The 26,266-nt window shown below is 49.6% G+C and overlaps 8 protein-coding genes across 8 annotated transcripts; 5 read left to right on the top strand and 3 right to left on the bottom strand.

The window, feature by feature from the left end:
• Positions 1-8,017: 8,017 nt before the first annotated feature.
• Positions 8,018-9,632, top strand: PENARI_c031G00282 (HMG-box domain-containing protein; the record flags this gene model as incomplete). Its single annotated transcript, XM_022636439.1, has 3 exons — positions 8,018-8,176; positions 8,226-8,288; positions 8,346-9,632. The coding sequence occupies 3 exons, from the start codon at positions 8,018-8,020 to the stop codon at positions 9,630-9,632; spliced, it is 1,509 nt and encodes a 502-aa protein (XP_022483690.1).
• Positions 9,633-10,408: 776 nt separating this feature from the next.
• PENARI_c031G10172 (putative prefoldin subunit 1) lies at positions 10,409-11,128 on the top strand (the record flags this gene model as incomplete). Its single annotated transcript, XM_022636510.1, has 3 exons — positions 10,409-10,438; positions 10,616-10,782; positions 10,960-11,128. 3 exons carry the CDS (start codon positions 10,409-10,411, stop codon positions 11,126-11,128), a joined length of 366 nt encoding a protein of 121 aa, XP_022483679.1.
• A 2,475-nt stretch (positions 11,129-13,603) lies between these two features.
• On the top strand, positions 13,604-15,275 carry PENARI_c031G01620 (uncharacterized protein; the record flags this gene model as incomplete). Its single annotated transcript, XM_022636449.1, has 3 exons — positions 13,604-14,887; positions 14,941-15,006; positions 15,054-15,275. 3 exons carry the CDS (start codon positions 13,604-13,606, stop codon positions 15,273-15,275), a joined length of 1,572 nt encoding a protein of 523 aa, XP_022483652.1.
• A 605-nt stretch (positions 15,276-15,880) lies between these two features.
• On the bottom strand, positions 15,881-16,925 carry PENARI_c031G08640 (putative mitochondrial carrier protein; the record flags this gene model as incomplete). The annotated part of the gene is made up of 2 exons (XM_022636498.1): positions 15,881-16,815; positions 16,871-16,925. The coding sequence occupies 2 exons, from the start codon at positions 16,923-16,925 to the stop codon at positions 15,881-15,883; spliced, it is 990 nt and encodes a 329-aa protein (XP_022483638.1).
• An 830-nt stretch (positions 16,926-17,755) lies between these two features.
• PENARI_c031G05113 (ceramidase) lies at positions 17,756-18,940 on the top strand (the record flags this gene model as incomplete). Its single annotated transcript, XM_022636474.1, has 3 exons — positions 17,756-17,845; positions 17,900-18,696; positions 18,769-18,940. The coding sequence occupies 3 exons, from the start codon at positions 17,756-17,758 to the stop codon at positions 18,938-18,940; spliced, it is 1,059 nt and encodes a 352-aa protein (XP_022483681.1).
• A 468-nt stretch (positions 18,941-19,408) lies between these two features.
• PENARI_c031G02967 (putative toxin biosynthesis protein) lies at positions 19,409-20,928 on the bottom strand (the record flags this gene model as incomplete). Its single annotated transcript, XM_022636457.1, has 4 exons — positions 19,409-20,279; positions 20,335-20,443; positions 20,496-20,634; positions 20,737-20,928. The coding sequence occupies 4 exons, from the start codon at positions 20,926-20,928 to the stop codon at positions 19,409-19,411; spliced, it is 1,311 nt and encodes a 436-aa protein (XP_022483654.1).
• A 470-nt stretch (positions 20,929-21,398) lies between these two features.
• Positions 21,399-23,875, bottom strand: PENARI_c031G04086 (guanine nucleotide exchange factor VPS9; the record flags this gene model as incomplete). The annotated part of the gene is made up of 4 exons (XM_022636467.1): positions 21,399-21,444; positions 21,505-22,166; positions 22,235-22,488; positions 22,537-23,875. 4 exons carry the CDS (start codon positions 23,873-23,875, stop codon positions 21,399-21,401), a joined length of 2,301 nt encoding a protein of 766 aa, XP_022483669.1.
• A 376-nt stretch (positions 23,876-24,251) lies between these two features.
• Positions 24,252-26,039, top strand: PENARI_c031G11977 (asparagine synthetase domain-containing protein; the record flags this gene model as incomplete). The annotated part of the gene is made up of 2 exons (XM_022636523.1): positions 24,252-24,935; positions 24,984-26,039. 2 exons carry the CDS (start codon positions 24,252-24,254, stop codon positions 26,037-26,039), a joined length of 1,740 nt encoding a protein of 579 aa, XP_022483646.1.
• Between the last annotated feature and the right edge of the window lie 227 nt (positions 26,040-26,266).

Below are 26,266 nucleotides of genomic sequence, written 5' to 3'. Positions count from 1 at the left end.
AATCCCTGTACAACTGTGAGGACCATAGTGTTCCCTGCTATTGATCCCACAATTTCGTCCTTTTGGGTCTGTCCATCTGGATATGATTTTGATGCTGCAAGATCCCTCAATGCGACTCGGAATGAATTCAATTAAAAAAAAGAAAACAAAAAAAGAGGCCTGTGCTTTCCAATTGTTTTTGGACGTCTATACTAGCTTTTCAAAAACCGGATGTGGGCGCGAATGGTATCCACGCGGAGTTGTTTTCCTTAACGTCCATCCGGATATTATATCCACTGGACGACACCTCAACAACCTAACCTCGCCAACACTGTGAAACGAACCATTTGGCTTGGATCTACAAGCAATTGTGCTCTGTTCTGTCTTCTCAAAAGTTCTTTTTATTGCAGAAGGCTTCTCGATGTACCTGTGTCTGATAACAAGTTTCCTCCTTCGTTGGTGTCTGGACCCTCGTCTTGGGATTAAATTTGAATTCTTTCTCTGCATTCTTTTGGGGTATTTGGGCTCTGTTATGAGCTGTTGATGGATTGGCGTTTTTTACATTTATTTTTCTATCTGGTTTCTTTTCTTCTTTTTCACAATGCATCAAGATGGACGGGGACTTGAACGGCGTTTTTTGAGATGGTCTGGCCCTGGGTGCCAGGTGTTTTGATAGGCTAGGGCATGTGTATTCTAATAGACAATTTATTTGATTACAATCTTAATTGTTTATTTTATAGGGAGTGTGTGGAATGTAGTCAAGATATATATTGTGACAGTATAGTTGAGTCGACAGCACACCAAAATCAACACTACTTTTCTAGTTCCACATCTACTATATTTTGAATTATACAAACACATAGAATACTCATATTATGCCAACACCGCTTAACGGAAATGCTACCTGCCAACAGCATATACTGCACCTCTCTCCCAGAACGTACAATGCCCAGCCCCGATGTAAATCAGCCGACAACATGACCGGTATGTATCTACACCTGCAATGCCCAACGCAGTCGTGCCCAGCCTAACAACGCCATACAAGACCTACTCCAACGCGGTAGCCGAGCACAGCTCTGACCCTCGCCCATTCCAAGCTACCCCCGATCCCTTTACTAAAGGCAATGATAAATATAAACACAGTACCATCGGGACAATAATCAGGGGAAACATTCCATCTAGCTCCAGACTAAAACACGGACGACATTAAGAACCTTCCTGTATTAGGCTGTCTCCAGAAGGGATACGTTAGCGCTATGCAGATGCCCGAGACGTTTGTAAATCAAATCAGGCGCGCTAAAATCGTAAAGTCCTTCCCTCGAGACAAAAATACGCCCCTAGCCCTGTTTTGTCCGCTCCTACATGCGGCGCAGTCCACTTTCTTGGCGCTATTTGATGCGGTCGATGTAGATCACGCACTAACTGGCGCGGCGTTGGCTGCTGTACATGTTATGTGTATGTGTAGCCCCCTTGTCTGACGGCAAATCCGTCAGTTAAGGGTTAAGCCGGGGCGTATCTTGATAGTGGTCAATATACCTATCTGAAAAAGAAATAGAAATAGAAATAAATAGATTAAAATGAGATTAAAACTGAAAAAAAGAAAAGAAAAAAAGAAGCAAAAAAGGACAAAGGAAACGAGAGCAAGACAGGTCTTCGACCCGTTCCGATCTTCGTTACGAGCTCCGAGTTCAACAGTCGATAGTTCCCCCACTTTGACCACGGTCTCTCCAGAAGTAGATCTGTGGATTGACGGAGTCGAATCATGAGGCAAAAATATAATCGCTTGACAGGTGCAACGACCGTTGGCTGATCCCTGAACTGGCGCGGTTCATTACTGATCTTACAGTGGAGAAAACAGTCGAGACTCGCGCGCGGATGAAATCCGAAGGTGGAAACGGGAAATGGGAAATGAAGCTCCACTACCCTATGGGAGAGTAGATATGCTAGGCTCGAAGGATAAAATAAACAGCGACATCGGCCTTTACGGCGCCTAGAGAAGGATTTGTAAAAGAAGCTAAACTTATTGGATCTGCAATCTCCGGTGCAATTACGATCAGATGCGTCTCCACATATGCAGCTCATCAACTTAGTATAGTGCTCTTCCATTTCCTAAGTTCATAAAGCCGGCAAGTCATGATATGTGGCGTTCCGGAACTTGGCCCGGCCAGTCGTGGGGTCTCCGCTTCCCGTATATCCATGGGGTTTTCAGTAGTTTGATATTATTAGTAGTCGACTGCCTGTCTGTATATAGTATACGTCACGATTATCTTAGAACATCAAGACATGGCGGGCAAAAGTTTCGCGGCATTTCCGAAGTATTTGTCATGGTCAAACATTCAACCTCAGACACGGCAGCCAACTGGAGCTAACGTTTAGGTCAAGACAATTGCATTCGCGTTTAAGAGCGTCTTTTGTTACCCTTGATGGACCCTATCCGGGGGTATAGATTGAACATCTAGCAATCCTTATATCGAACATACCAACTACATCTACATCTGAGACCACTATACGCTGCCCTGTGCCTCTGCAAGTCTCCTGAGCTCCAATCAACTCTAATCACCCCGGACATAACCGGCTTAAGCGGAAGTGGAGAAGAAGCCTCCAATCCGATCAAGAGCTTACGAGGATTTGCGTGATGAACCGGTCATTTACTTTTCGTGGCGCATACAGAGATCATATCCCCGATCCTCCACGGGAATAAGAGAGCACACACTCTACGCGTCTAGACCACAGGTAATACCCCGTACAGTATCTCATCTTAGGGCCAAAAGAAGTGGATCTAGTCGAACGGCGCCGTTAAATGTGATGACTATCACATACCCAGCCACGATCTCCCAATGCCGCCACCGGTCTCCGATCTTCTAAGGCCGAGTGACTCCGGGGCCCCTGAATCTGTGAAGCTCTGACCCTTTGCCCGTTATTTGCCTCGTTCGAGTAACTCTATCTGCAGATCCGGCTTGTTCTGTTTTCTGTGTTCTGTAGGGCTAACTGTTCAATACAGTATGCCTCTCTTCTGTCGGCCTTACCGATGGGCTCCAGATTTCAGGTGACCGTCCTCTCATGCCATTGATGCAGCATCTAGCGCACTGACTGCAGGGGTCTCGCTGGACTTGGCCAATCTTCCGACGAGCTCGGCCGAAGCGGCCGATGCCCCCGTGTCAGGTTGCCTTCGCCTCTCGGCTAATGGTTAGTAGATCAATGGTCACTGTGTAGTTTGCAATCTGGTCAAGCGGTCATTAGGTTAGGATTAGAATCTTTTGAGATCTCCGAGCTCAGAACTCCAGACTCCTTCCTGAAGTGACACATCCAGATTAGCTGAAGCTGGCATTTAGCTTTCCACCCGATATTTAACTTCTGCCTCTACCTTTCGGCGGCGCCGAAAAAGATATATGAATAGAGTCTCATCAGACTGCCCCAAAGCCGCCAATATAGGCGAGTGAAAGCCTAAAAAGAAACATAATATCATGATTCGTGCCAAATGTTATGATATTCGGGTCTGACACACGGATTCCAGCCTCGACGGGGCGTAGTTAGAGTCACGACAACCAGAAATGTGAACACGACTCCACCTTCGAGACACAAAGCCAGATTGGGGAAAACACATTGGAGTATCGACGATATGAAGATCGACACCCGTTACTGACGCTATTCACAGCTATGGCCACCGGCACAAAAAGAAAACATACAAACATTTCACATACATGCACATGTAGACCAGAAACAGCATGGTCCATAATTACAAGCGAATATGGCGTCTAGACAAGAAATCCGATTAATGAGAAGCATCCACGCTAAACCCAACTCCGGCGTTGCAGCTGCTCTGCGCAGTATGGCAGAAAACCGTCGATCGCTTAGCCAATCGTGGGCTATGTTGGTTGTTGGATGATAACATTGACGTGTGCCTACTGGCCATACTGTAGATTCTCGCCGGCAGTTTCCTCTTTCGAGCTTAAAAGCGTCTACCACCCCTGCTGGTCTGCCTTTAGAGACCGTGGCTGTGCAGCTGGTTGCTTTGCAATAGCGGTCTGAACATTTCCATGGCTTTGATAGCCGATGATGACTGTTGCTTCTTTACCGCTGTCTCCTGGTCAGGGATCTGATAGGGTATTTTGGGGTCAATAGGGCTTGAAGACATCACTGTGATGTCGAATGGCGATCCTCATTTGCGTGAATTTTCTGGTAGGCCTGTCAACCCCATGTCTTCCCCTCTCCATCTCGCCCCATTTGACTGGCCACACATGGCAGAGCGTGGCATACTGGGTTGCTACAGATGGGCTTGTGATGGGTGTGTTGTTCATGGCATCGATGGCGAAGGACAGCCGCTTGCTCCACCAACCGAGAAAGGAGACAGCTCTTTTGGTTTTCTTTTTCTATCTTCTTTCATCTGTGTTGAGGATATCGCGGCGAATCACGACATAATTCATCCTGTTTTTGCCGGACCAACCGGTACCCCTGCAGAGAAGGCGTTCAACGAAGGGGTTCATTGGGGAGTAGAAGAGACAGGCATTACAGTAAATGTAGAAGCCTACTTGTTTAGTCTGGCTGGATTCGCATGAACAGGTGATTGATTCATATCTCTTCAGTCTATTCCTTTTTTTTGATGCTATCTAGCGTCTGGATTCCCATTATACGGAGCCTTGCTCACTTTAACCCTCCCCTCGGGACGATGAGAATAGCATCAACAATGAATAACATGAAACAAGATGCAACGTGGTTATCTTAAGACCTGCCAGAACAGGCGATCAGGAGAAGGGGGTGTCTCCATGAAACGCAGTTGTTTGAGACTGCGGAGATCACAAAGAACTCGAGTCAGAAGACCTGATGGCTTGCTTTAGCGGAGCCTTTTCTCGTCTGCTCTGCGCTCTTATTCGGCAAGGTGCTGAACCTCCAGACCTTCTAGAAGGACGCCGAAGGGGGCTGAGCGGAGATCCTTGCTGTCAATCGTGTTTCCAATTTTGTGAAAGCATGCAAGGGCTGTTATGGCGGTTTTGTCCAATCCTAGATGAGAGGTCTGAGCACCTGGTTGAATGCACTTCAATACGAAGATCACTATTATTAAGTTTGGGGTGGGTTACTGCTTGACTGTCATATCCGCAGGTGACATTTGTCCGTCTCGGCGGAGGAGCGTATTATACTTTCGGGTTGAGGTCACCGACCTCTGGGTGGCGCTCGTTTGTAATCAGCCCAGAGCACCGATTTCCATAAGGGGAAATCCGTACAAGTAGGCAAATTTGACAGCTCAATATTCGGGAACGGGTATATTAATTGGAAATATAGACATTTGAAGTTGGCTATCCACTGAGTTGGCGGCGAGTGAGATATTCCCATTTTTAGTTTTGATATTACCAAAACTAGAGTTATGTGCATTACATGTTGACCCCCAGACTCGTAGATACCCACCAATCTAACAGAGTGCTGACAGGAACGGTTGGTTCGACCCAGAAAAAGAAAAGAAACGGAAAGATAAGCTCGATGAGCGGGCCTGAATGAAATCCTTCCTTTGACAGAACGGTCAGCCACATGGACCTGCAGACGCAAGTCGCATCCTGTCAGTCCTCGACGCCTCGACAGGGTATTGTCACAACCTTAGTTTAGCACATGGCACTTGGGACGCCCTCCACGTTTTCGGCAATTGACTGTCATTCTGTATGGTCTGGGGTCCTCAAGAGCTCCCCGACGAGGGCAACGTGCAGGGCCAAACAAAGGAAAATCACATGGCCAAGCCCAACGAGGGTAGAAAACGTGGTAGATCGTACCTGCGCAGGACAGGGTAAGATGGCATGGGCATTGAGAGAACTACGGTTCATCGGAGGAAACGCAGGGGTTAGATGGACTCTCACTGCATTGTCGGGGAGACAAAACCCTGCAAGTGTCATCCTCGAACCGCTTGATCCCCCGATCATGTCCCCGTCAAAGAAGATGCATGCCTTAGGTTTTGGATTTGATCTGCGGAGGCGTTCAGGCTCCGCGGTCCTCCCTTTCCGTAGACAGTAGACGCTAGACCTGGGTGGTGTAAGCGCGAACCGCTTGTATCGGCTTGTATAGACAGAATTGGTCGGGAAAATGCTCCCAATGATTCATGCATTCGTGGCAAGGAGATACCGGAACAGTCCATATAGATCGGCGCTCCCGAGGCCAAAGTCAAAATGCGAACCCTTACTAAGGGTAAACCGTTAGATCGAGGGACAATATAGGGTACCGTGAGGTCACGCTCCAAGCCAAAGTAGCTTAGCCCCGCCAAGACACCAACCAAACTCAACCGGATACATCAACCGGACCCCCGCCAATCACTCAGGTGGCGCTACCATATGAACCGACACTTCTTGAGATCTACTCCACTAGAGCCGAGATAGACGGGAGACTCTAGGGGAGCCAGATGTCTCCGTCCCCGGCATTATTGTGTGCCTCCGAGCTAACTTCAAATACATCCCTGCACTCACCCTAAAAGCTCCCCGAACCCCCGGCTCTCGGATCTCGACTGTTTCCTATTTCTCCATACCATTCCATGGTTTGGAATAAGCGCCCTATCTCGGAGATCGTGAGATGAACTTACTTTTAAACCGCGGGATACTCGGCGGAGAAGTTGATCATAGTTAAGCATGCTCGTGTAGGTATCAAACCACCTTAGGAACCAGTAGAGGTTTTGGTTTTGTCATACACTTAGTATCCAGCTAGCTTAACCGTTAACATGTGTTGCAGGGCTGAGCCTAAGGCCCCAAGTTACCTAAGAACCTCCAGCTCAATACACCGATGTTCTACCGCATAACTGTTGAACGCCCGAGCCTCTTTTTGAGCTTGAATTCCCAATGCAAATGCAGGCGTGCTTCTTTCTGGACACTTGCATCGTATTCCATACATATCCATAATTGCTTTTGCTGCATTGTGACAGTTGGATATGCACAAAAAAATAAGAGAAAAGGGAAAAAGGAAATTCAAAAAGTGAATACAGTAGTGAACCAACCAACATTTCTATACCGGAGCTAGGATAGCAACCCCGACTCATCTAGCACCTCTTACCCCGGTATTATCTCCTTTCCATTTCCATCTGTCCCAGGACATCCCCGGGTATCATGCGGCGGGGAAGTTTTTACAGAGCCATGGTCTGCGCGCTGCCAGTGACATGGCCCAGAGCATACCATGCCATGTGGGCTCCAGGATGTTCAGTGCCCTGTCTCTTCTTTCTTCATCTATTCTTGTAATCAGGCAACTGTGTCCTTCAAATTTGGCACAAAGACAGACGTTTGAGATACTGCTGCGCACTGCACAGATGTAACCCGGGGATCTATAGATGAACTATGACCCATAGAAGGCGAATGGAAATTCAGCATCTCAAGCCAATCAGAAAAGAAAGATCCGACCAGGACAAAGAAGGTATCTGCGACAAGAACGCCCTAGGTTTAGAGTGAGAGAAAAGAAATTCGAATAATAATAATAAAAAATAATAAAAAAATAGAAATAAATCAGTCAAAAATGAATAAAATCAAATAAATCCAAAATACACTAACCAGCGACCAGGCGAAATAGATCGACGCCAGGCGTATTGTATTCCAGGCCTTCTTCTTGAGTCAGTTTCAGCCTCTGGTTCGCTGTTTGCGTATCTGCTTCTCTCCCTCTCCATGCTCTCTTCTCTTATTTCTTATTTAGTTCGAGACCCGCCCGTCTTCCAATCTTCCAAATCTTCCAATCTTCAAGTCTACGGCTTTTTGTCTTCTCCTTCTTTGACTCTAATCCATTGATCTCCTTCGCCCTTCACCCTGTTTATACATTCACACACTTTGGCAATCCAATTGGGTTGCGCTGCTTGTCTCACTTCCCGGCTTCACTGCAGTCCTGTTTGAGACCCGCTCTTTCAGGAGTACCACAAATGCAAAACCGCCCATCGTCAGGGTAGTACAGCAGCATATCTTTATTCTACTTCTCTTCCACTTCTTTCCTCTTTCTGGAAACTTTCCTGGCTTTCTCTTGTCGCTGGAGTATTCTTGCAATCCAGTCTGCAACTGCTTTTTCTCAAGCTAGGGTCTAATTTACCTCCACAACAATGAATTTGATGACACCTATCCCCCCTTCGCCTCCCCAGTCAACAGACGGGAGCTCCCTCCAGGAAGATTTCTTCGAAGGCCGTCAAGTCTATCCACCTGTGTACAGGGTCATGAACATGTCTTCTAATGAGATCAACGGAAGCACAGCCCATGGGATAGTAAGTCCACTATTCTGGGTGTTGTTTGCAAACATGCTAACCTCCACAGCAATATGGATCTCCTCCATCTTTTAGCGCCAACAGTTTCCCTCACACTATCCCCCCTCAAATGGTAAGCCAGTTTCCCAACAATATGTGACTTGCGAGACTGATCAGATTTTGTATACAGATGATGATGCCTGGTCCTCAGGTGAATACGCCTCCTACAGGAGCAGATGAAGTCTTTATGGGATTGCCCACCCCATCTCGTCGCCGCGCTCCAGCAGGCAAGGCAAAGCAGCAACGGCGCAACCGCACCCGAAGCACACTCTCAGAGCCTGGTTTGAAGATTGAAGAGCCCATTAGCAAACTCACCAAAGACTACGACGTTCCAATCAAGGATATGGATGCCTGGGTTGCCCGACCCGCTGAAATCCGCAGGAAAGAGGCCAAGACCAAGGGAAGAATCTCCCGGCCTATGAACTCTTTCATGCTCTACCGCTCTGCATACTCAGAGCGAACAAAGAAGCTCGTTGGAGTGACCAACCATCAAGTCGTCTCAAGGATTGCGGGTCAAGGCTGGAAATTGGAGCCACATGACATCCGCAAGAAGTATGAAGACTTGGCCAAGCTTGAGCGCGACGCTCACGCCGCAACCCACCCAGAATACAAGTTCTCGCCAAACAAGCAAGGACAAGGCGTTGTCAACCGGCGAGACGAAGGATCTCCTGCTTTACAATCACACGGCCTTGAGGAGGGATTCTGCTCGGACTTTGAGAGTGAAGTGGGCTCAACAGTTTCCAGAATGACACCAGCGCCATCGTACGCACACTCCCGCACCCAGAGCTTCGAAGAGAGTTACTTCGACAGCAGTCGGGATCCCTCACCTTACGGCACCCCCGAGCACGGCATGTCCATGCCTCACTACGTCAGCCCCTCATGGCCCAACACAAGTCACCCCACTGGCCTGCCAATGCAGCCCAACTCATTTCACGGCTTGAGCCACATGGAGCATGAGCACTTCCGTACTACCAGCCCCCCTCTCCAACAGGACATCCAGTACGGCTCCTCGCTCGCTGGTCTCCCCGGTGCCTCGCACCACGAGCTGCTCCAGCCCCAATCTACCCCCACGGGCCATCAGATGGACCCCCAGCTGCTCGTGTATCCCAACGGCAGCGATGCTACTGGGCTCCCCAACATAACCGGAGCCGCTTTCGGCCCTGGTATCTCCTCCTACTCAACTTGGGGTGAGGATCCCACCACAGGATACTTCCCTGGCACATCGGCTGCGGCCATGACTGCCAATCCTGCCCCATACCAGAACCCTCACATGGCATCTGCCTGCCTCCCCAGTATGCACAACACCGATACTCAGGACCAATCATGGGACTTGCAGTGCGGGCACTCTGGTATGGGCGATGCTGGCGCTGGCGAGTTTGACCTTTGGTGCCCCGAGGCCCCGGCCCAAAACTACTAAGCCACATTGCCATGAAATCGACTCGCTCACTCCCTCTTTGGACATGAGCTTTTTATACGTCTTCTCGTTCAATGAGCTAAGGCTGACCATCTCTGGCTGCTGCACTCCCGGCCGAGAAGAGCAGAAGAGCTGGTCATGCTGATGGGCTTTACAACAAAAGCTCAGGGGGGAAATGGAACTGGGCGTTTGAGCCTCAGGGTGGCTTTCTTTGCTTGGTCTTTTTCACTTTTCTTTTGCCACTTTCTGTCATGTCACCTTTTTCCTTTTTTTTTGGGGGGAGGTATCAAGTTTATTTCTTTTTGTTGATCGCTGATCAAGTACGAAATTGGGGGCCTGTCTGATTTAGATTTCTGATGTCGAAGAATGACGGGGGGTGGTAATCTGTTTATTTTCGCGAATTTTTACTTGTCGAATATTCACTCCATATTATTCCAAGAAAGCCAAAGTAGAACAAAATAATCAAATAGATTGTGAAGTTAACAGTTAAATCCTTGTATACTTCGAGCCCTAAGGCCGTTGCTCACCGCCCTCTCCGCCACCGCCTTCATCAGACCCCAAAGCACAAGTTCACTGACTCTGTTGATCAAGATATTGCGTGGTGACAACTGAGTGAAACAGTCTCTCATAACACGAACCAATCCCGGCCTATCGCCATTTATTCCAATACAATCTAAACCTCCGCCCTGAATTGAACAATCTCGCTTCGATCCTCCGCACCCCTCCACCGTACCCCTCAACCACATCCAAGCTCCAAAAGCAACACCCGCACAGCCAAAATGTCGATCCCCAACGAAGCTCTCCAGAAGGTGCGTGCTCAAACAAATACTCCCAGCGTGCCTGGACAGGACAAGGCCCACGGATTGGATCAGGGGGCGCCGAGAATCGGTCTCACTCAGCCTCTAATCCCAATCTCGGAGACACGCCTAAAGTCCAGCTCAAAATGGTGCATCCATATACAGAGACGCTAACTAATCTCATAACAGCTCCTCTCGGAGATCGAAACCCGCGCCATCGCCTCACAGCAGCAAATCGGAATCACCAAGGCCCACATGACAGCCAAGCAGCGCGATATCCGTATGTTGCAGCTGACATCGAAGGAGTTGTCCGAGTTGCCATCTGAGACAAGGGTTTATGAGGGTGTTGGCAAGATGTAAGCTCCTGCCATTTCTGTCATATTCTGTTTTGCTTTGGTTTTGCTTTTCTGTGACTTCTTTTTCTGTCTTGCGGTGTTCGTTTTCGATTTTGGGATATGAGACATTTGTCCAGTTGCGTCGCCTTTATTGGTTATCTATATGAAACTGAGTCTGATTTGTATCCCCTGTTCTAGGTTCGTCAATGTTCCCATCGATACCGTTAACAAACGCCTTGCACGCGAGAGCGGCGAGGCCAGCTCTGAGATCACGAACTTGGAGAAGAAGCTTCATTACCATGAGACGACGCATAAGAACTCCCGGGAGAACTTTGAGCAGATTCTCAAGTCTGGGGGTAGGGCGTGAAGTGATATGATTGGATGATAAGAGAGACGAAAAAAGGGTGTGATGCGCCGAATGGGAGCGTCTATTCTTAAGGGTGTCTTTATACCGAAGGCTTGGTGGTTACAATGGCTCCAAATTGAAGAACAGTTGACGCAAGTCCCTGCTTTTTCCTTCTTGTGAGCCTGCGACACAAAGAGCGGAGATGGATTAAGATGTCATCATATGGATGAAGACCCGGAAAAATCCAGGGTACAGATGGTCGCCCTTCTATATCCGGCTGGTCTGGTTCTACACATGTATACTTGAGTTGCCGGCTGTGACTTAGATACCCAGGAGTTCATTGTTTGCTGGAATGTGTTTAATGAGAGAGGAGAGGTGTGCTTGATAGCCTAACTCTTTCACATATTTAGATGGATAGTATATCGAATATGTTCTTTACACTTGTTCTATCGATGCCGACCTGATATCATGATCGTATCACTGTAGACTGGTATGGTAAACAAGTTGAATGCTTCATCTAATTTATATAGCGACCCACAATATTGAAATACTTTTGATTTCGCCATAGACGTACTAGTTGGAATATATCCTCGAGTCTATATCCTAGAGTCTAGAGACTATCCCAAAGATACCAACAAAATAGCCTCACATTTGACATCTACTAGCTGCATCTTAAAAGCAACACAGTGGGGCCGATAAGGCCTTATCACAATGCAGTAGCATCTGTCCATGCATGGAGAAACACGTCGAAGTTACTCTCAAGATAACAGAAAATATCTCCGACATCAAACAACATACAGTAAGCCCTCGATATCTAAGCCCGCCAAGACAGCCCGATCACAAATCTACACACATCCACAAGCACAACAAAAAGACCCAAATTAGCAAAACATTATACCCTCCCAAAATCTAGACACACTCATGCGTAACCAAATCCCTGCTCCCAACGCCATCGGCGTCATTCCCAAAGTACAAAAAGTAGGGCTACGGCACCCGTCACCAATGCGGGCAAAAAAAGAGTCCCACAACCCGTGGGCGATATATTAAAAATGACGTAAATTACACCACACACCTTCACTAGAAATCCGGGAATCAGCACTGACGACACACTGAGGTGCGGTGTAACAGAATAGTCTGTATTGATTGTGGCGAGTTCCATGCATGTACATTATAGTGCATGTATTGACGGGCAAACGGACTGGTAGGTAAGAGTGTGTCCCTACCATAGGAGAGGGTCTGATTTAGGGCTGGACATGATATTAATGTGGCGTGGTACTTTGTTTCGCTCATGTTGGTCATGCACTGTATACTGCAGATATGATGGCGGGGTGTGGCTGACCTGTTGTTAGTATAAGGTGTGGGTGTTATGTAGTCTGTTTTAGATGTGAGACTTTTAGTGTGAGATCTATATCTATGTCTGGTCTAGTCATTCTATTTCAAACCCTGATACCTATAGCAGGGTTAGACTTGAAAGTGTCATAATTGATAGGGCAGCTGTCTGTATACACCGTGACATCAATCATGTGCCCATGGGTCTGCTCACGGGAACACCCGACTAATCCACGGGTTCACATTCACATTCCACATTTCACATTTCCAGATCTATAAATCATACATCACCCGGGTAGAGTATGTCTTCTACGACATGAAACACCCCCTTGGTGCCCGATCTAATATCCAATACTGTATCCAGTTATTAGGCGCTTACTGCCTATCGGGAATTAGACTAGGTGCCAGACTAGGAGCCGGGGCCAGGGCTCGGGTAGGAAAGAAACAATGGAAAACACGAAACAAATCTAGATTTCCAGATCGTCGAGACTGAATATCCAAAGACGCGCGCGACAAATCCATACTTCACTGAGGAAGCAGATGTCGGTATTGACATGCATCAGCGTTTGGAGGGTGCAGAAGGGTCTGATCGGGCCTATTTTCGTAGGTGGGGTTTCATGTAATTTGCGGTCTAGAAGGAGTGATAGGGCGTTAAGGGTGGGCTCTTAGTGGGCCTCGATGATGATATGCCGTGTGAGAAACCCTGGGAGAAAGTGTGTGGGAGAGAGAGGGATAATAGAGGGAATGGAGGGGATGGGAGGCAATAGAGGGTAGAATATAGTTGAGTTGATATGAAGAGTAGAATAGAAGAGACGAGAAAGTTGAGTCAAATAGGGCATGTAAGATGAATCCCTGAGGCTGAAATGCATATAGACTCAGCTGAATAAATACCTGTTCTCCTGACTATTTCTCTTCTTTCCTTCTCCCAGCCCCTCCCCCGCCCAGCGATCGTCGATAAGACAGCCTCGTCTCTCGTATTCACGCACTGTTTTTGGCCCCCTCTCGCCTATTCTAATTTGAATTTGTTCTATTTTCATCTTCTCTCCTTTTTCTCTCCGGTTTCCCGTTCTACTCTACATCGGATACACTCAACCCCAAGGCCCCCTCTATCGGGCCCAATCTACACCCCAATCTACACCCTAAACGTCACCACCACCACCACCCAAAATGCCTATGGGAGTCTGGGAGGACGATTACACCTCTGAGGACTCAGAGTTCTCAGAGACAGACGTCTCCCTCCGCCGACCAGGAGGACGCACCCACATCCGGCAGCGCTCAACCTCGCGGCACCACCATGCCCGCCCAGAAGTGAAGACCTTCCTGGCACCAGCTCAACCAACTCGACTGCACCGGTCGGCTTCAACAGGCGGCGGACGGCGGCGCGAGCGTGACCCACCCCAAACCCCAACAGTAATGATCTTCAACGACCAAGCCCAGCGCAGCGAGAACAAACCCTCGTCGCGGCGAGTCCAGCACCGCGTCAGCGAGCACAACGGCAACCACTTCCACGACGAAGACATCGTCCAAGTGCCTCCTGCCCCGCCAGCGCCAGGCGTGCCCGCTATCCAAGTGCCCGGGCGCTCGCACCGCTCACGCGAGCGCCGCTACAGCAGCGTCTCACGGGATGCCTCGCCGTATCACTTCAACCGTGACCAAGAGCTAGCTGCCAACCAGCACATGCTGGAGCGCAACGATATCCGGCAGGATCTGGATATCTGGAAACACCAGCAGGAGATTGAGCGGCTGGAGCGGGAGCTTGCGCGGACGCATGAGAAGGCTAAGAAGGTAGCTGCGCAGCCGCCTGCACAGATTGACCCAAGGGAGTCGTGGCGGTTGCATGATGAGGAGGAGGCTTATGAGGCTGAGTTGCGGGATCGGTTGCGGAAGCTTGAGCGGTATGAGCGGAAGTATCGAAATGAGGAGAGTCAGCGGGAGGCGGAGGAGAGGCTTAAATTAAAGAAGTTTGAGGAGGCACAGAGGGCTGCTGCTGAAGAGGAGGAGGTCAAGCATAAGTTGAAGGAGGAGAGGTTGAAGGAGATTGCGCGGTTGCAGGAGGAGAAGGAGGAGAGGAGTCGGCTTGTGCGGGAGGAGAAGCTGAAGGAGATTGCGCGGTTGCAGGAGGAGAAGGAGGAGAGGGATGAGCTTGTGAGGCAGATTAAGGAGGAGGAGGCGAGGAAGGCGAGGGAGGATGCTGAGAGGAGGACTAAGGAGATGGCTATGAAGGCTGCTGCTGTTGAGGAGTGGAAGCTTGAGCAGGAGAGGATTAAGCAAAGGCAGAAGGAGGAGGCTGAGCGAAAGGACAAGGAGTTCCGTGATCGCCTGCGCATTGAGTTTGGGTACACTGAGGAGGAGATCGAGGCTATTCTCAAGAAGAAGAACAAGGAGAAGAAGGAAGAGAAGAAAGAAAAGAAGGAAGAAAAGGAGGAGAAGGAGAAGACTACATGGATCAAGGTATGCATGCATCTTCCTTTCTCTACTTGGTGATTTGACTAACTCTCTATTAGGTACATCGCAAACACTTGCTGCCAGAGACCTTGATCGCCTACAGTCTTCCCTGGGACTGGGACGAGGTAAGAGAAAATCCAGTATATCGTCGCAGTATATTAACACTCCGCAGCATGACACCGAATATATTATCATCAAAAAATGGATCACCGAGGATCTCCAAGAGGAGCTCTTCGCCCACACTCAACGCATCCGTCATCAGAAGGAGCACCAGAGGGTCATTGCCCAGACCTCCCACTCGCTGACTGAATTGAGAGTCAACGACCGCAACAAGGACAAGATGTATCTGGTTCGGAAGAAGAGCCCTAAGGGCCGACTGCGCATCTTCGCATAAGTGTCCGCTTAGGGTTTGATACGATTGATGCTTGAAAGTTGATTTACACACACTGTTTTTGCCGATATTTTGTTTTGCTGGGATTTCTTTTATGAGCTCAGGATTGATATGATTGCTTCCCGTTGAAATTGTGTTGAGTTGCGATTTGTTTCTGTCTATTTCTTTTCTTTCATCACAGAACATGTGGTAGTACAGTAACGCGACATGGGCTGATGACATATTTTCTTCTCTTTTCTCTGCCAATCTCGTTTATCACTACTCAATTCTATATATCCAGTCAACCTCGCCTGTCAATAGACAGTTCGGTGACGATCCTGGCTGTTATACAAGTAGGTTCTCAGCATAGTAGCAATTTGGAGTAAATCCCCAAGATAGATTCAAACTTGAAGTTTCTAGGTGAAGTTGGAGAGTTGATAAACATTATGCACAGCAGTCTATCAATCTCCATCTTAAAACTCCCATTGGACCATGCTTAATGCAAGGTATGCACATGCGCATCCGGGCACGGATGCAGACCAGAGGTCTCGATTTTCGGGCTATTATACAAAAAGTGGAATGGTCAAGTATATAGGGAAAGGGACCATAAGGGTAGGCAAAATACAAGCCTAAAGGCCCATCTGGTGATTCCTTTCCAGACGCTTCTCAGCGCGCAGGATAAGCTCCTCATAGACGGTCCAAGCAAGCGCCGAGCTAATCGCTTTGCGGGCCATGCGGAGACCGAGTCCACCAAAGAGACTGCGTATGCCATCTTCCTGCAGCATCAGCCGCGTGGCATGCACCATGTTACCATATTTGGCTGGCATTAACTGCAGGCGAGTCTTGACGGCGTCGAAGGGGTTGGTGATGGCGGTTGCCATACCGGCTGCTGCTGCGCCGGAGGCAAAGTTGATTGAGGATGAGGAGGATACGGTTGTGGCTGATGTCTCGTTGTTGGCGGATTTGTTGGCCATCAGGGAAAAGCGGCGCTTGAGTTGTTCGTAGAATAGGACGTAGAGGCCTGCATAGGGAGCGTCGCGGGCGGCTGTGGCACCAAACCCTGCGAATAGTCCCCGTAGACCTTCAGTTCGGACGATATCCCGTCCTGCGCCTAGTAAACTCCGGTATGCGTAGTAGTCGGATTCGTAGCGGACTTTGAGTACGGTCACGGGCATCATTACGAAGCCCGCGGCGACTCTTGCGACAGCACCGGTGGCTAGATTGGCTGTATTTGAGAGTTTGGGAAGGACAGAGGAGGATTTGGCGGCGTTTATTGGGCTGGCTAGTGCCATTGGGTTGGTCTGCGCAACGGCCTGGCGTAGTGCGTTGAGACTAGTGAAGTAGAGGGCGGACCCGAAGCCTGTGCGGAGGGCTGAAGGGAGTGTGCCACGCCATAGTCCACGGATTGGGTTTGGGGAGGAGATGATTGCCTTCAAGGTTGGGAGGAGGGAGGCACCCTGGGATTGCTGGACTCGAGTTTTGAGGAGATCGGCAGGTTGGAGGAGGATGGAAGATGTGAGGCCAGAGCATAGACCTGCGGCAAAGTGAAATGGGGTTTTGGAGGCTGCAACAAATAAACAGTTAGCAGGAGAAATCATTAAGCTTTGACAGAGGCATACTTGTTGAGGAGCCGGTTTTCACCTGCGGCACTGCTACCACGCCGTTGTTCGACATTGTGCTGGTTCGACAGTCGATCCGGATTGCAATATGACAGTGGGAGTGATTAGGCTGAGGATAGAGGATTCGATGCCAGATCGAAGGTGAGAGTCGCGTGTGCGAGGCGGGATGGTGGTAGCCGGATGCGTAAAAAACCGCAAAGCCGCAAAATAGCCGCAAAATAGCAATGGCAAAATAGTGAAGAATCCCCAGACCACAACCGTCACAGTCAAGGTTGAATAGTTTGCATTCCACCAGGGACGAACTCGGTTCAACTGAAAATGTGATGCGATTGGTGTGAACCTCGGAAGAAAGAGGGAAGTGAAGTCATCGGGATCTGCAACTGATAAGCCTCACCGCATTCACATACACCTTCTACATGACGCTAACTATGCAGAGATGCTCTAATGCAATTGTAAATGCATTGAATTGCATTGCACAATTACACAATTGCATAAATAACAGTCATTTCATATAACATACATAACATGCCACTAATAATACTAACTTCCTGAGTTAGGCTCCAACGTTCATACATCTACATGCAACTGCGTACTTACGATATCTATATCTATGTCCGAGTCTATGTCTATAGTCTTGCATAGATAGCACAGTAAATAGTAAATAGAGAATAGTAAATACTAAAATAAAAATAAATACAAATGCAAACAGTAAATAGTAAATATAACTAAGAAAAACAAAAATACGCCGCAAACAGCCCGGCATGGCGCGGACTCGGGCCACCAATCAGTTATCGCCAATTTGGGGGGTGATAATCGACGTCATCTCTTGTTTTCTCTTCTTCCTCACTTTCCCCCCCAAAGCTCTCGAAAAAGGCCTTATCTCTGATGGATTGGTTTCTGCCTCATTTCCCTTATCCGCCTGCAAAGGATGGGTATTGGGAGCCTGTCACTTCCACCTTGAACTGGTGCGAAGAGGTATGCGATCCATGATGGGACACAGACGAAGCATAGCTAACAAATGCTCTCCAGGACTACTATGCCACCGAATACTCCGCTGAAATCGTCAACACCCTCACAAATCTGATGTTCATGTGGCTTGGGCTAAGGGGCATCCTCAGCTGCATTCGCAATCAACATGACCAGATCTTCATCGTCGCCCTGCTAGGCTACCTAGTAGTCGGAACAGGAAGCTTCCTCTTCCACTCAACATTGAAATGCAAGTCCCACCTCCAACCCATACCAAGTCAAATCGCGACAACCACAAGGCAGAGCATACATCACAAGGACCAAGCTAACCAACCCCCACCAGACCCTATGCAACTAGTCGACGAGCTCTCCATGATATACACAACCTGTCTAATGGTCTACGCTTCATTCTCCTACTCGCGCTCAGTGACCCTCCGAATCTGGCTCGCCCTATCTCTAACTGGCCTAGCCGTCTTCATCACTCTATACTACCACTACCTCCAAGACCCAGTCTTCCATCAGAACGCCTATGCCCTATTAACAGTCATCGTGGTGTTCCGGAGTATGCACACCATGGAAGTAACTCTGCGACCAAAGTGGCGCCACTCAACCGAGGAAGACCGCCTAGAGCGCCAGAGGAAGGGTCTCCCTGTGCCAACCAAGGAGCGCCAGCACTACGAGAACGTGCGCGATCAGAAGACCCTCAATACCATGTGGTTCATGGTTACTTATGGATTGATCATGTTCCTGGGCGGGTTCTTTATTTGGAATTTGGATAATGTGTTCTGCTCTCAGATTCGGCAGCTGCGTCGCAAGGTTGGCTTGCCTTGGGGTCTTGTTTTGGAAGGTCATGGTTGGTGGTATGTTTCAGCTCACGCCTTTATTATTCTACGAAGTTGGCATTGGCCATCTCGCTAACAACTTCCATGCAGGCACGTCATGACTGGACTTGGCGCATACCTCTATATCATCTGGGGCATCTGGCTCCGTCACTGCCTCAATAACCGCCAGGACGAGTACCACCTGCGCTGGGCGCGCTTCTGGCATATCCCCGAAGTGGTCCGCACCGCTGACAATGTCACCCAAGACAAAAAGTCAACCTGAAAAGACCCTTCCAGGCTTTTTTTCAGTGTTTTTCCTCCCTCCCACTTTCTCCGTCGTTGTATTTGACTCACTTCAGCGCTTATGCCTGGGAGCGATACACCACGACTTTGCAAATGAACATGAACTAGATACCACGCTCCTTCCTGTCTATCTTTTTTGCTGTGAAACTCGGGGCACTTGTTGATCGTTTCAATTGTTGGCGTTATTGTTGCTTTCACATGGCACACTTTCGATTCGTCCCTGAGACGACGATACCTTTTTGTTTGGCTTTGGTGCATACATATACCTTTTTAGCTGAGGCGTGGGGGTGGTTGCTATAGATGGGAATCGGGTGGATTGGATTTTGCATTCAGTGTCATTCGTAGGATATGAAATGCAATAGAAAATATCTCACGATGCAATAGTTGGTTTATGGTCTAGATTGAGGTATGTGCTAGTGTAGATGCAGTATACTCCGCTGTAACCCTCTCAAAGCTTCGACTCAACCTTCTTAGCCCCCCTCACCGGCGCAGGAACCCTATCCAGCCACTCCTTATCAACAGTAACCTTCTCAAGCCTAGACTTCTTCCCCCAAACAGCCCGGAACCCCTCCTCCTCATCCCTCCACCGTCCCAACTCAGGCGCCAGCCAAGCAACAGCGGCATCAGCACACTCATCCACAGCCTCCTGAGCAAGCAAATGCCCGAATTCCTCGAGGAAAACATCCCTCACCCTTCCCGCCGCAACACCCCCGCTCCCTCCCAGCCCAGTTCCCGTATTCGCAAGCTTATCCGCGCGCATAGACGGCAGACACATATCTGACTTCCCAGCAAAGATGTAAAGCACACTCGGACGTAAATGCGGGAGCTGCGCGAATATACGCGCTGGCTCAGGTCTGTAGAATGGGTATGTGTCTGGATGGTCGGCGTCTAGGTCTGGGTGTGTGACGCGGTTGACGGGGTCGGGACTGCCGGGGATGTGGGTATAGTTTGGACGGGAGAAGGTGAAGACTTCTTGATGCAGGGTCGTGCGGAGGGTTACTGGGGGATTGGCTTTGTCTGCTGTTGGTGGGAGCGGGTGGATAGCTGTTGGGAGGTCGCGGAGGCCGTGTTCGACCCAACGCGAGAGCACGCGTGGGTTCCAGGTTTTGTAGAAGGGGCTTCGTTGGAAGCTTTCTAGTGCGGCTTGGCGGGAGGGCCAGATGTCGCGCCGATGTGTGGATAGTTGGGTTGTTTTGGCGATTTCGCGCTTGTTCTTTAGGAGGCTTAGGCTGTCTAGTTGGGTTGTTTGGCGTTGGATCACTGGATCTAGGAGGACTAGGGTGTGGATTAGACGGGGGTGTATGAGGCATAGTTGGGCGCTGGGGGCTTGTTAGTTATGTGTAGAGCTTGGTTTGTATGTTGGGTTGGACTTACAGATGGGCGCCGCCCATGCTGTGTCCGATGCCGACGATGGGCCGGGGCATCTCTGCCCGCTTGACATTGACCAGGTGGAGGAGATCGCGCGGGTGATCGAACCAGCTAGCTGTGGCATAGTTAGTACGAATGCATTCGTTCCATGAAGTCAAGTCACATACGATCATTTCCCAGCGAGTCTTCATTGATCACACTGCTCTCGCCTTCTTGCGCGACATCAGCCATCCAGATACTGCGAATGCGGAAACCATTCTGCTTAGATCGCGCGTGGATTTCCTCCCAAAGTGGCTCATACAGCTCCTGAGAAAGAGGTTAGGATATCGTCATTTGCGCATGGTATCACAATGCGACTCGCAGCTCCGGGAGCGGGTCGGAGCTGGACCTCGGCAATTTGTTACACACCTTGGGGAAGCCATTGGCGTGCGCAGCGAGGATAGTCACGTCGCCTGGTTGCGGTTCGGGGTTGTCGAGAGGGATGTATTGTTTCACGGCTAGTTGCAGGGGCTCTTCCTGTTCGTTGGCTGTGGCGCCAGGGTATTCCCGGATGTGCTGGCTTGGTACGACATGTTCGACGATGCGGAAGGGGGAGGACATGGTGGGCAGTGTACAAGAATAAAAAGAGAGACGGGAGGAATGTATACTCCCTGATTTCGTGGTGCCCAGAAGTATGGGGATTTGGTCCAATAAATTTCCGAGAGAGACCGCGGTCTTTGCGGGGAGCCGAGGATCTTGGGAGTTTGCGCTGTCCAACTGCCGATTGTCCACACTGGAGAAGTTCAGTAATCATCTTTCAATACAGAACTATTTGTATTTGTATTTGCCGCAGCGGATGCATTGTCCATCTTTATTGATTGAGTTTTAATTCTAAATTTTTCTCTCTCTCAAAAAAAAAGCCCGTGGTATCGAAGTATCGGAGATATCAACATCGACTACTTTGGTAGTACAAGTTGAAATATGATCAGTTATGAAAAGCCATTACTTATTCGCGCTGCGCTAATTCATCTAAACCTGAAAACAGATACTGCCACTGTTCTTGCGAAGCAAAAGACGCAAGAATCTATATACTACTCTGCGCTGAGAGCGAGACATGCATCCACAGCGAGACCAACCCTGTCAATAGTTAGCTGAGGTTCAATAGAACTGTTCATAAGTTGAACATAGAGCACTAACCTGCCCTCTTTAATCTTAACGACATCATCAATGACGTCCTTGTCCAGATTGGGAAACATGTTTGACAGCGTCTCGACAACATTATTATGTTCTTTGCGTTGGATGCGGCGCGCCTCGGCATCTTCAGCGCTAGCCTGGCGGGCCGCCGCGTCCTGGGCATCGAGAACACGGGTCAAGTTCTTTTTGGCGGAGGCTCCGCTGCCATGGCGGATAGGGCCGGAGCGCTCATCGCCAGAGCGACGTCTTTCCTCGCTACTTGCACGCGGGGGTTGGTAGACGTTCGGGGTGAGACGGGCTGGAGAGACGCCAGGTTGAGGTGTGGGGACGGGTTGGGGGCGGTCTTGGGAAGCTGAAGAACCAGCGTCACCATCGTCGGAGAAGATGCGGCCAATAGTGGAGAGAGGCTTTTGGATGGTGCGAAGTAATCCTGCGACGGGGGCGGCGCTATCGTCGTCGCTGGACTGGGGTGCTTCTTTGCGGCTTGGGCCGGCTTGTGGTTGGGAGGGGGCGGGTTGGGTAGATGGTTTTTCTTGGAAGGTTTCCGATTCACGATTCTGTTCTGCGATGGCAGAAACAGCAGCCTCGACGTTGGACTCGAATTCTTCGTCGCTGACGGTTAGACTGGTGCGGTCGAGGGTCTCGATGAATTGGATGGCTCCAGACTAGAATAGGTCAGCTTGATAGGCCGTATAAATCTGACCAATGTGGTCTATATCGGATGAAAACATACCAAAGACGACAGGTAGTATCCTGCTTCCCCGCCGAGTTTGTCTTGGTTGCGGAACCGTAGAATGTATTGAATGTTGGATACAAGATGATCTGGGTTTGCATGCAAAACAACATAGATCAGGAGAGGGATGAAGGAGTCCGCGGACGTATCGGCCTTTTTGGTATTCTTCAAAAGACCAAAGATAACCTTGCAGCAATTGAGGATGCAGATCACCTTATCTCGTGGAGCCCGGTAGCCATTAATTTTGGATAGTTCTATAAAGCAAGTCAGACTAGTCAGAAGATGTCAAGGTGTGTGCATACCTTGCTGCGCTAAATTCAAGAACCGACGTCCACCGCCGCTCACCGGTGGAATATCGAGATGTGCTTCATTGACCCAGCCATAGATGCGAATCTTCTGAGCCAGGATGTCGTCTCGTTCAATATCCTCTTGGTGCTGACCTCGTCGCCAAGGCCCATGAAGCCTCTCGAGCTCTCTCCGTCGGCTCCGACTTGCACTCCTGGGTATTGTTGGAGGAGCTGGGATGGCCGGTGCGAAAGTCTGGGAGTACAAGCGGTTCATGACAAGCTTCTCCATGCCTTCTTTGGCATTATCGAATTCGCTATCTGAAACATCGCGCCAGATTTCGCATACCGCCATTTTATTCGTAATAAACGTCAGGAAATCACTGATAATTTTGACTTGTTCATGGACCATCCATTGCTTCTTTCCAAACTCCATAAGAAATGAGCGCAAGAACTTAGCCACCGGGTCTGCAGTACGGTGGCGCAGTTGTTCGAGAAACCGGTGGAAGTCAAAGGGCTGGTCTGATTCGGGTTCTGGCATTGGTGGAACCGTTGAGGTAGACGACCGCCGGGTTGACATCGACTCATCATGGGCAACAGACTTGTGGGGTATTTTGGGTAATGTCTGACTCTCTGGCGATGTGCCTACCGGAGAAGCTGGAGATTCAGCCGGAGGCGCAGGATCAAGACTCGACTTGCGCGGCGGGAAATAGTTGGGACCGCGGAACTGATCAGCAAGCTCGAGTCGGGGAGACATGATTTCTTGTTGGTCGGTGCTCCGCGCGGGGTCCTGGAATTGTCCCATGATGCTTTGAATCTCTGGCTGAGAATCGTTATCTTCTCGAGCTTCTTCGCTTTGAGCAGCTCGCTTTGTCTCTGTGTCATTCTGGCTGGGCACGTCTGGGAGCTCTTTCTCGGGGTTGGCGGAATTTGTATCAATAGGTGGGACTGTTCGCGCGGGGGCCGTGGAGGTTGAGTTGAGGTACACATCGTCTTTTTCGGGAGGAGTAGGAGGAGGAGGAGCATTTGCGCTGGGTGACTGGTCTGGTATGGTATTTCCTGAGACTGACAGGCTTTCCATCTGCCCCGCAAGTGGCTCTTGATCAAGTAGTGATGCGGGTTGGGGAGCTATTGTCGAGGGTTTCAAAGCTGGATCCGAGGCAGCAACCGACTCCAGTGGCTCTTTCACCTCTTCTTGGCCCATCTCGCCGGTTTTGTTGTTATCTGGTTTCGAGGTTTCCTCCTGTGTTTGAGCGGAGAGATCGGTTGGAGTAGCGGCTACGGACGTCTCAGCATCTTCATTATGGAGGTCCCTCGTCTCGGGAGCCTGAGATGTCGAGGGTTCTGAGGCCGACATCTGTGGTCTTCATGTGCGCCAGGGCAAAAAAGGGGGATATTTCAGGGGCTCTTAGAGACCACGAACATGTGCTATCATGAGGCTCATGTTGATGCGCGGATCATCGTTCAACCGATTTGCGCCTCAGATGTCAGGTGTCAACTCTACGCGTCGATAACTTATGTAGAAGGTAGCAATTGTAGGTTTCTTTTTGAAGTGCACAGCTCAAGGCAATGCGCTTCATCCTGTATATCGCCTAAACAAACAAGTTATATGCGAATTAGAGGAGCCCCAGGGGTCTATAAATATGACTAAGCGGCCAGAGGCAACATTCAAGCCATAAAAAGCTGCCCATCTCCAACCCCAAACAACAAACCTCCCTCGCCCTGTCACCACCATGTGTGGGATCTTCTTCTCATTGAGTTCATCAAGCTTGACACCATCAACACAGGAGACTTGCAATCTGCTTAAACAGCGAGGGCCAGACAGCTGTAAAACTCTCACGTTGCAAAAAGATATCAAGGGACAGGATGGGTCAACTTCACCCCTGTCCTATTATCTCACCTTCACGTCGACAGTCCTTTCATTGAGAGGTGACCATGTGTACGCCCAGCCACTTGTAGACCCCACAACCCAGTCTGTGCTCTGCTGGAACGGAGAAGCCTGGAAGATCGGCGGGGAGCGCGTCCAGGGCAACGATACTGAGGATGTGTTCAACTTATTCCTGCAGGCTGTCCAGTGTGAAACTAACGATGCTGTCGAAAGATTGGCTAAAGCTATTGAGAGTCTCTCTGGGCCATTCGCCTTTGTGTTCTATGATGCGGTTCACTCAAGAGTCTTCTACAGCAGAGATTGCCTTGGGAGAAGATCTCTCCTGGAAGGATTCGATGAGAATGGCAACCTGAAGATTTGCAGCATTTGCGATAGCTCATCGATTTCTTGCTTCAGGGAGGTCGGCACAGAGGGCGTTTATACGATTGATCTTGAACGTCCTCAGGATCCTATGGTTTCTCCCAGAGAATTATGCCAGATCAAGACCTTGCCGTGGAGCTCGGATCCTTCACCACTGGCAGGTCATATTGTACGTCTTCACCCTTGGGCCAAAGGAACAATGACTGACATCCTATAGAGAAAACCAATTCCTCCAATGAACACATCATTACCAACAGAGCAGCCCCCTGCACTGACGACAGACTCTCCATTTGTCAAGGAGCTTGAGTCAATGCTACGACAGTCACTAGAGTTGAGGATACAGAACGTACCAGAGCCACCAAACTACCTTCTAGGCAAGACAGCAAAAACTGCAGTTCTCTTCTCCGGTGGCCTAGACTGCACACTCCTCGCAAGACTCTCTCACGACATCATTTCTCTCGAAGAACCAATTGACCTCCTGAATGTGGCCTTTGAAAACCCAAGGGTGGCAGCTGCTGCAAAAGCCAACCAACAAAACTCATCATCTCCATCACTCTCAATCTACGAAAATTGTCCAGACCGAATGACCGGCCGTTCCGCACATAGCGAACTACAAAAAACATGCCCAGGGCGTACCTGGCGATTCATCGCCATCGATATCCCCTATTCTGAAACTCTGGCACACCGCGAGCAGGTAAAACGTCTAATGAGGCCACACAACACCGAAATGGATCAATCCATCGCATGCGCCTTATACTTCGCATCTCGCGGACAAGGGACAATCCAAACCAGCTCAACTGATCCACATTCACACCCACCATCTTACACAACGTCCGCCCGTGTTCTCCTTTCGGGCCTAGGGGCAGACGAGCTCTTCGCCGGCTACGGCCGCCACGGTGTTGCTTTCAACCGCGGCGGATTCCAAGACCTCATCTCCGAGATTAACCTCGACGTCAGCCGTCTTGGCTCGCGGAATCTTGGTCGGGATGACCGCGTCCTCTCTCACTGGGGCCGGGAGACTCGATTCCCGTACCTAGACGAAGAGTTCGTGGCTTGGGTGTCGCGGGCGCCGGTGTGGGTGAAATGCGGTTTTGGGCTTCCTGAGACAGAAGCTACAGCTGATATCGATTCCGAGAAATTGGCGTTGCGGCTTGTTGCCCTTCGGCTGGGCTTGTCGAAAGTTTCTCGTGAGAAGAAGAGGGCCATTCAGTTTGGGGCGAGGACTGCGAAGATGGAGACGGGCAGGTCGAAGGGGACGGATGCTTTGAGCTGATTTGGACTTGCCATGGCCATCCTCCCCCTACGCCACCCTCTCACTCCCTCTTACCCTTCCACCTCCCTAGCTATATCCTATAAAACCGCTTCCTTTCTGTTTCCTCTATCCTCCCACTCTTCTCCCTGTCTCCCATCTCCTTCTATCTTCTTCCTTTCTGTGACCCTCAACGTCCATGAACCACCAGTGATGATGACACAAACATAGAAATAGATACTTCCGAAACG

This window comes from Penicillium arizonense (assembly GCF_001773325.1).
Source record: "Penicillium arizonense strain CBS 141311 chromosome Unknown PENARI_contig031, whole genome shotgun sequence".
Lineage (NCBI taxonomy): Eukaryota > Fungi > Ascomycota > Eurotiomycetes > Eurotiales > Aspergillaceae > Penicillium > Penicillium arizonense.
The sequence above is the reverse complement of the archived record's forward strand: the minus strand, read 5'-3'. Positions and strand labels throughout refer to the sequence as shown.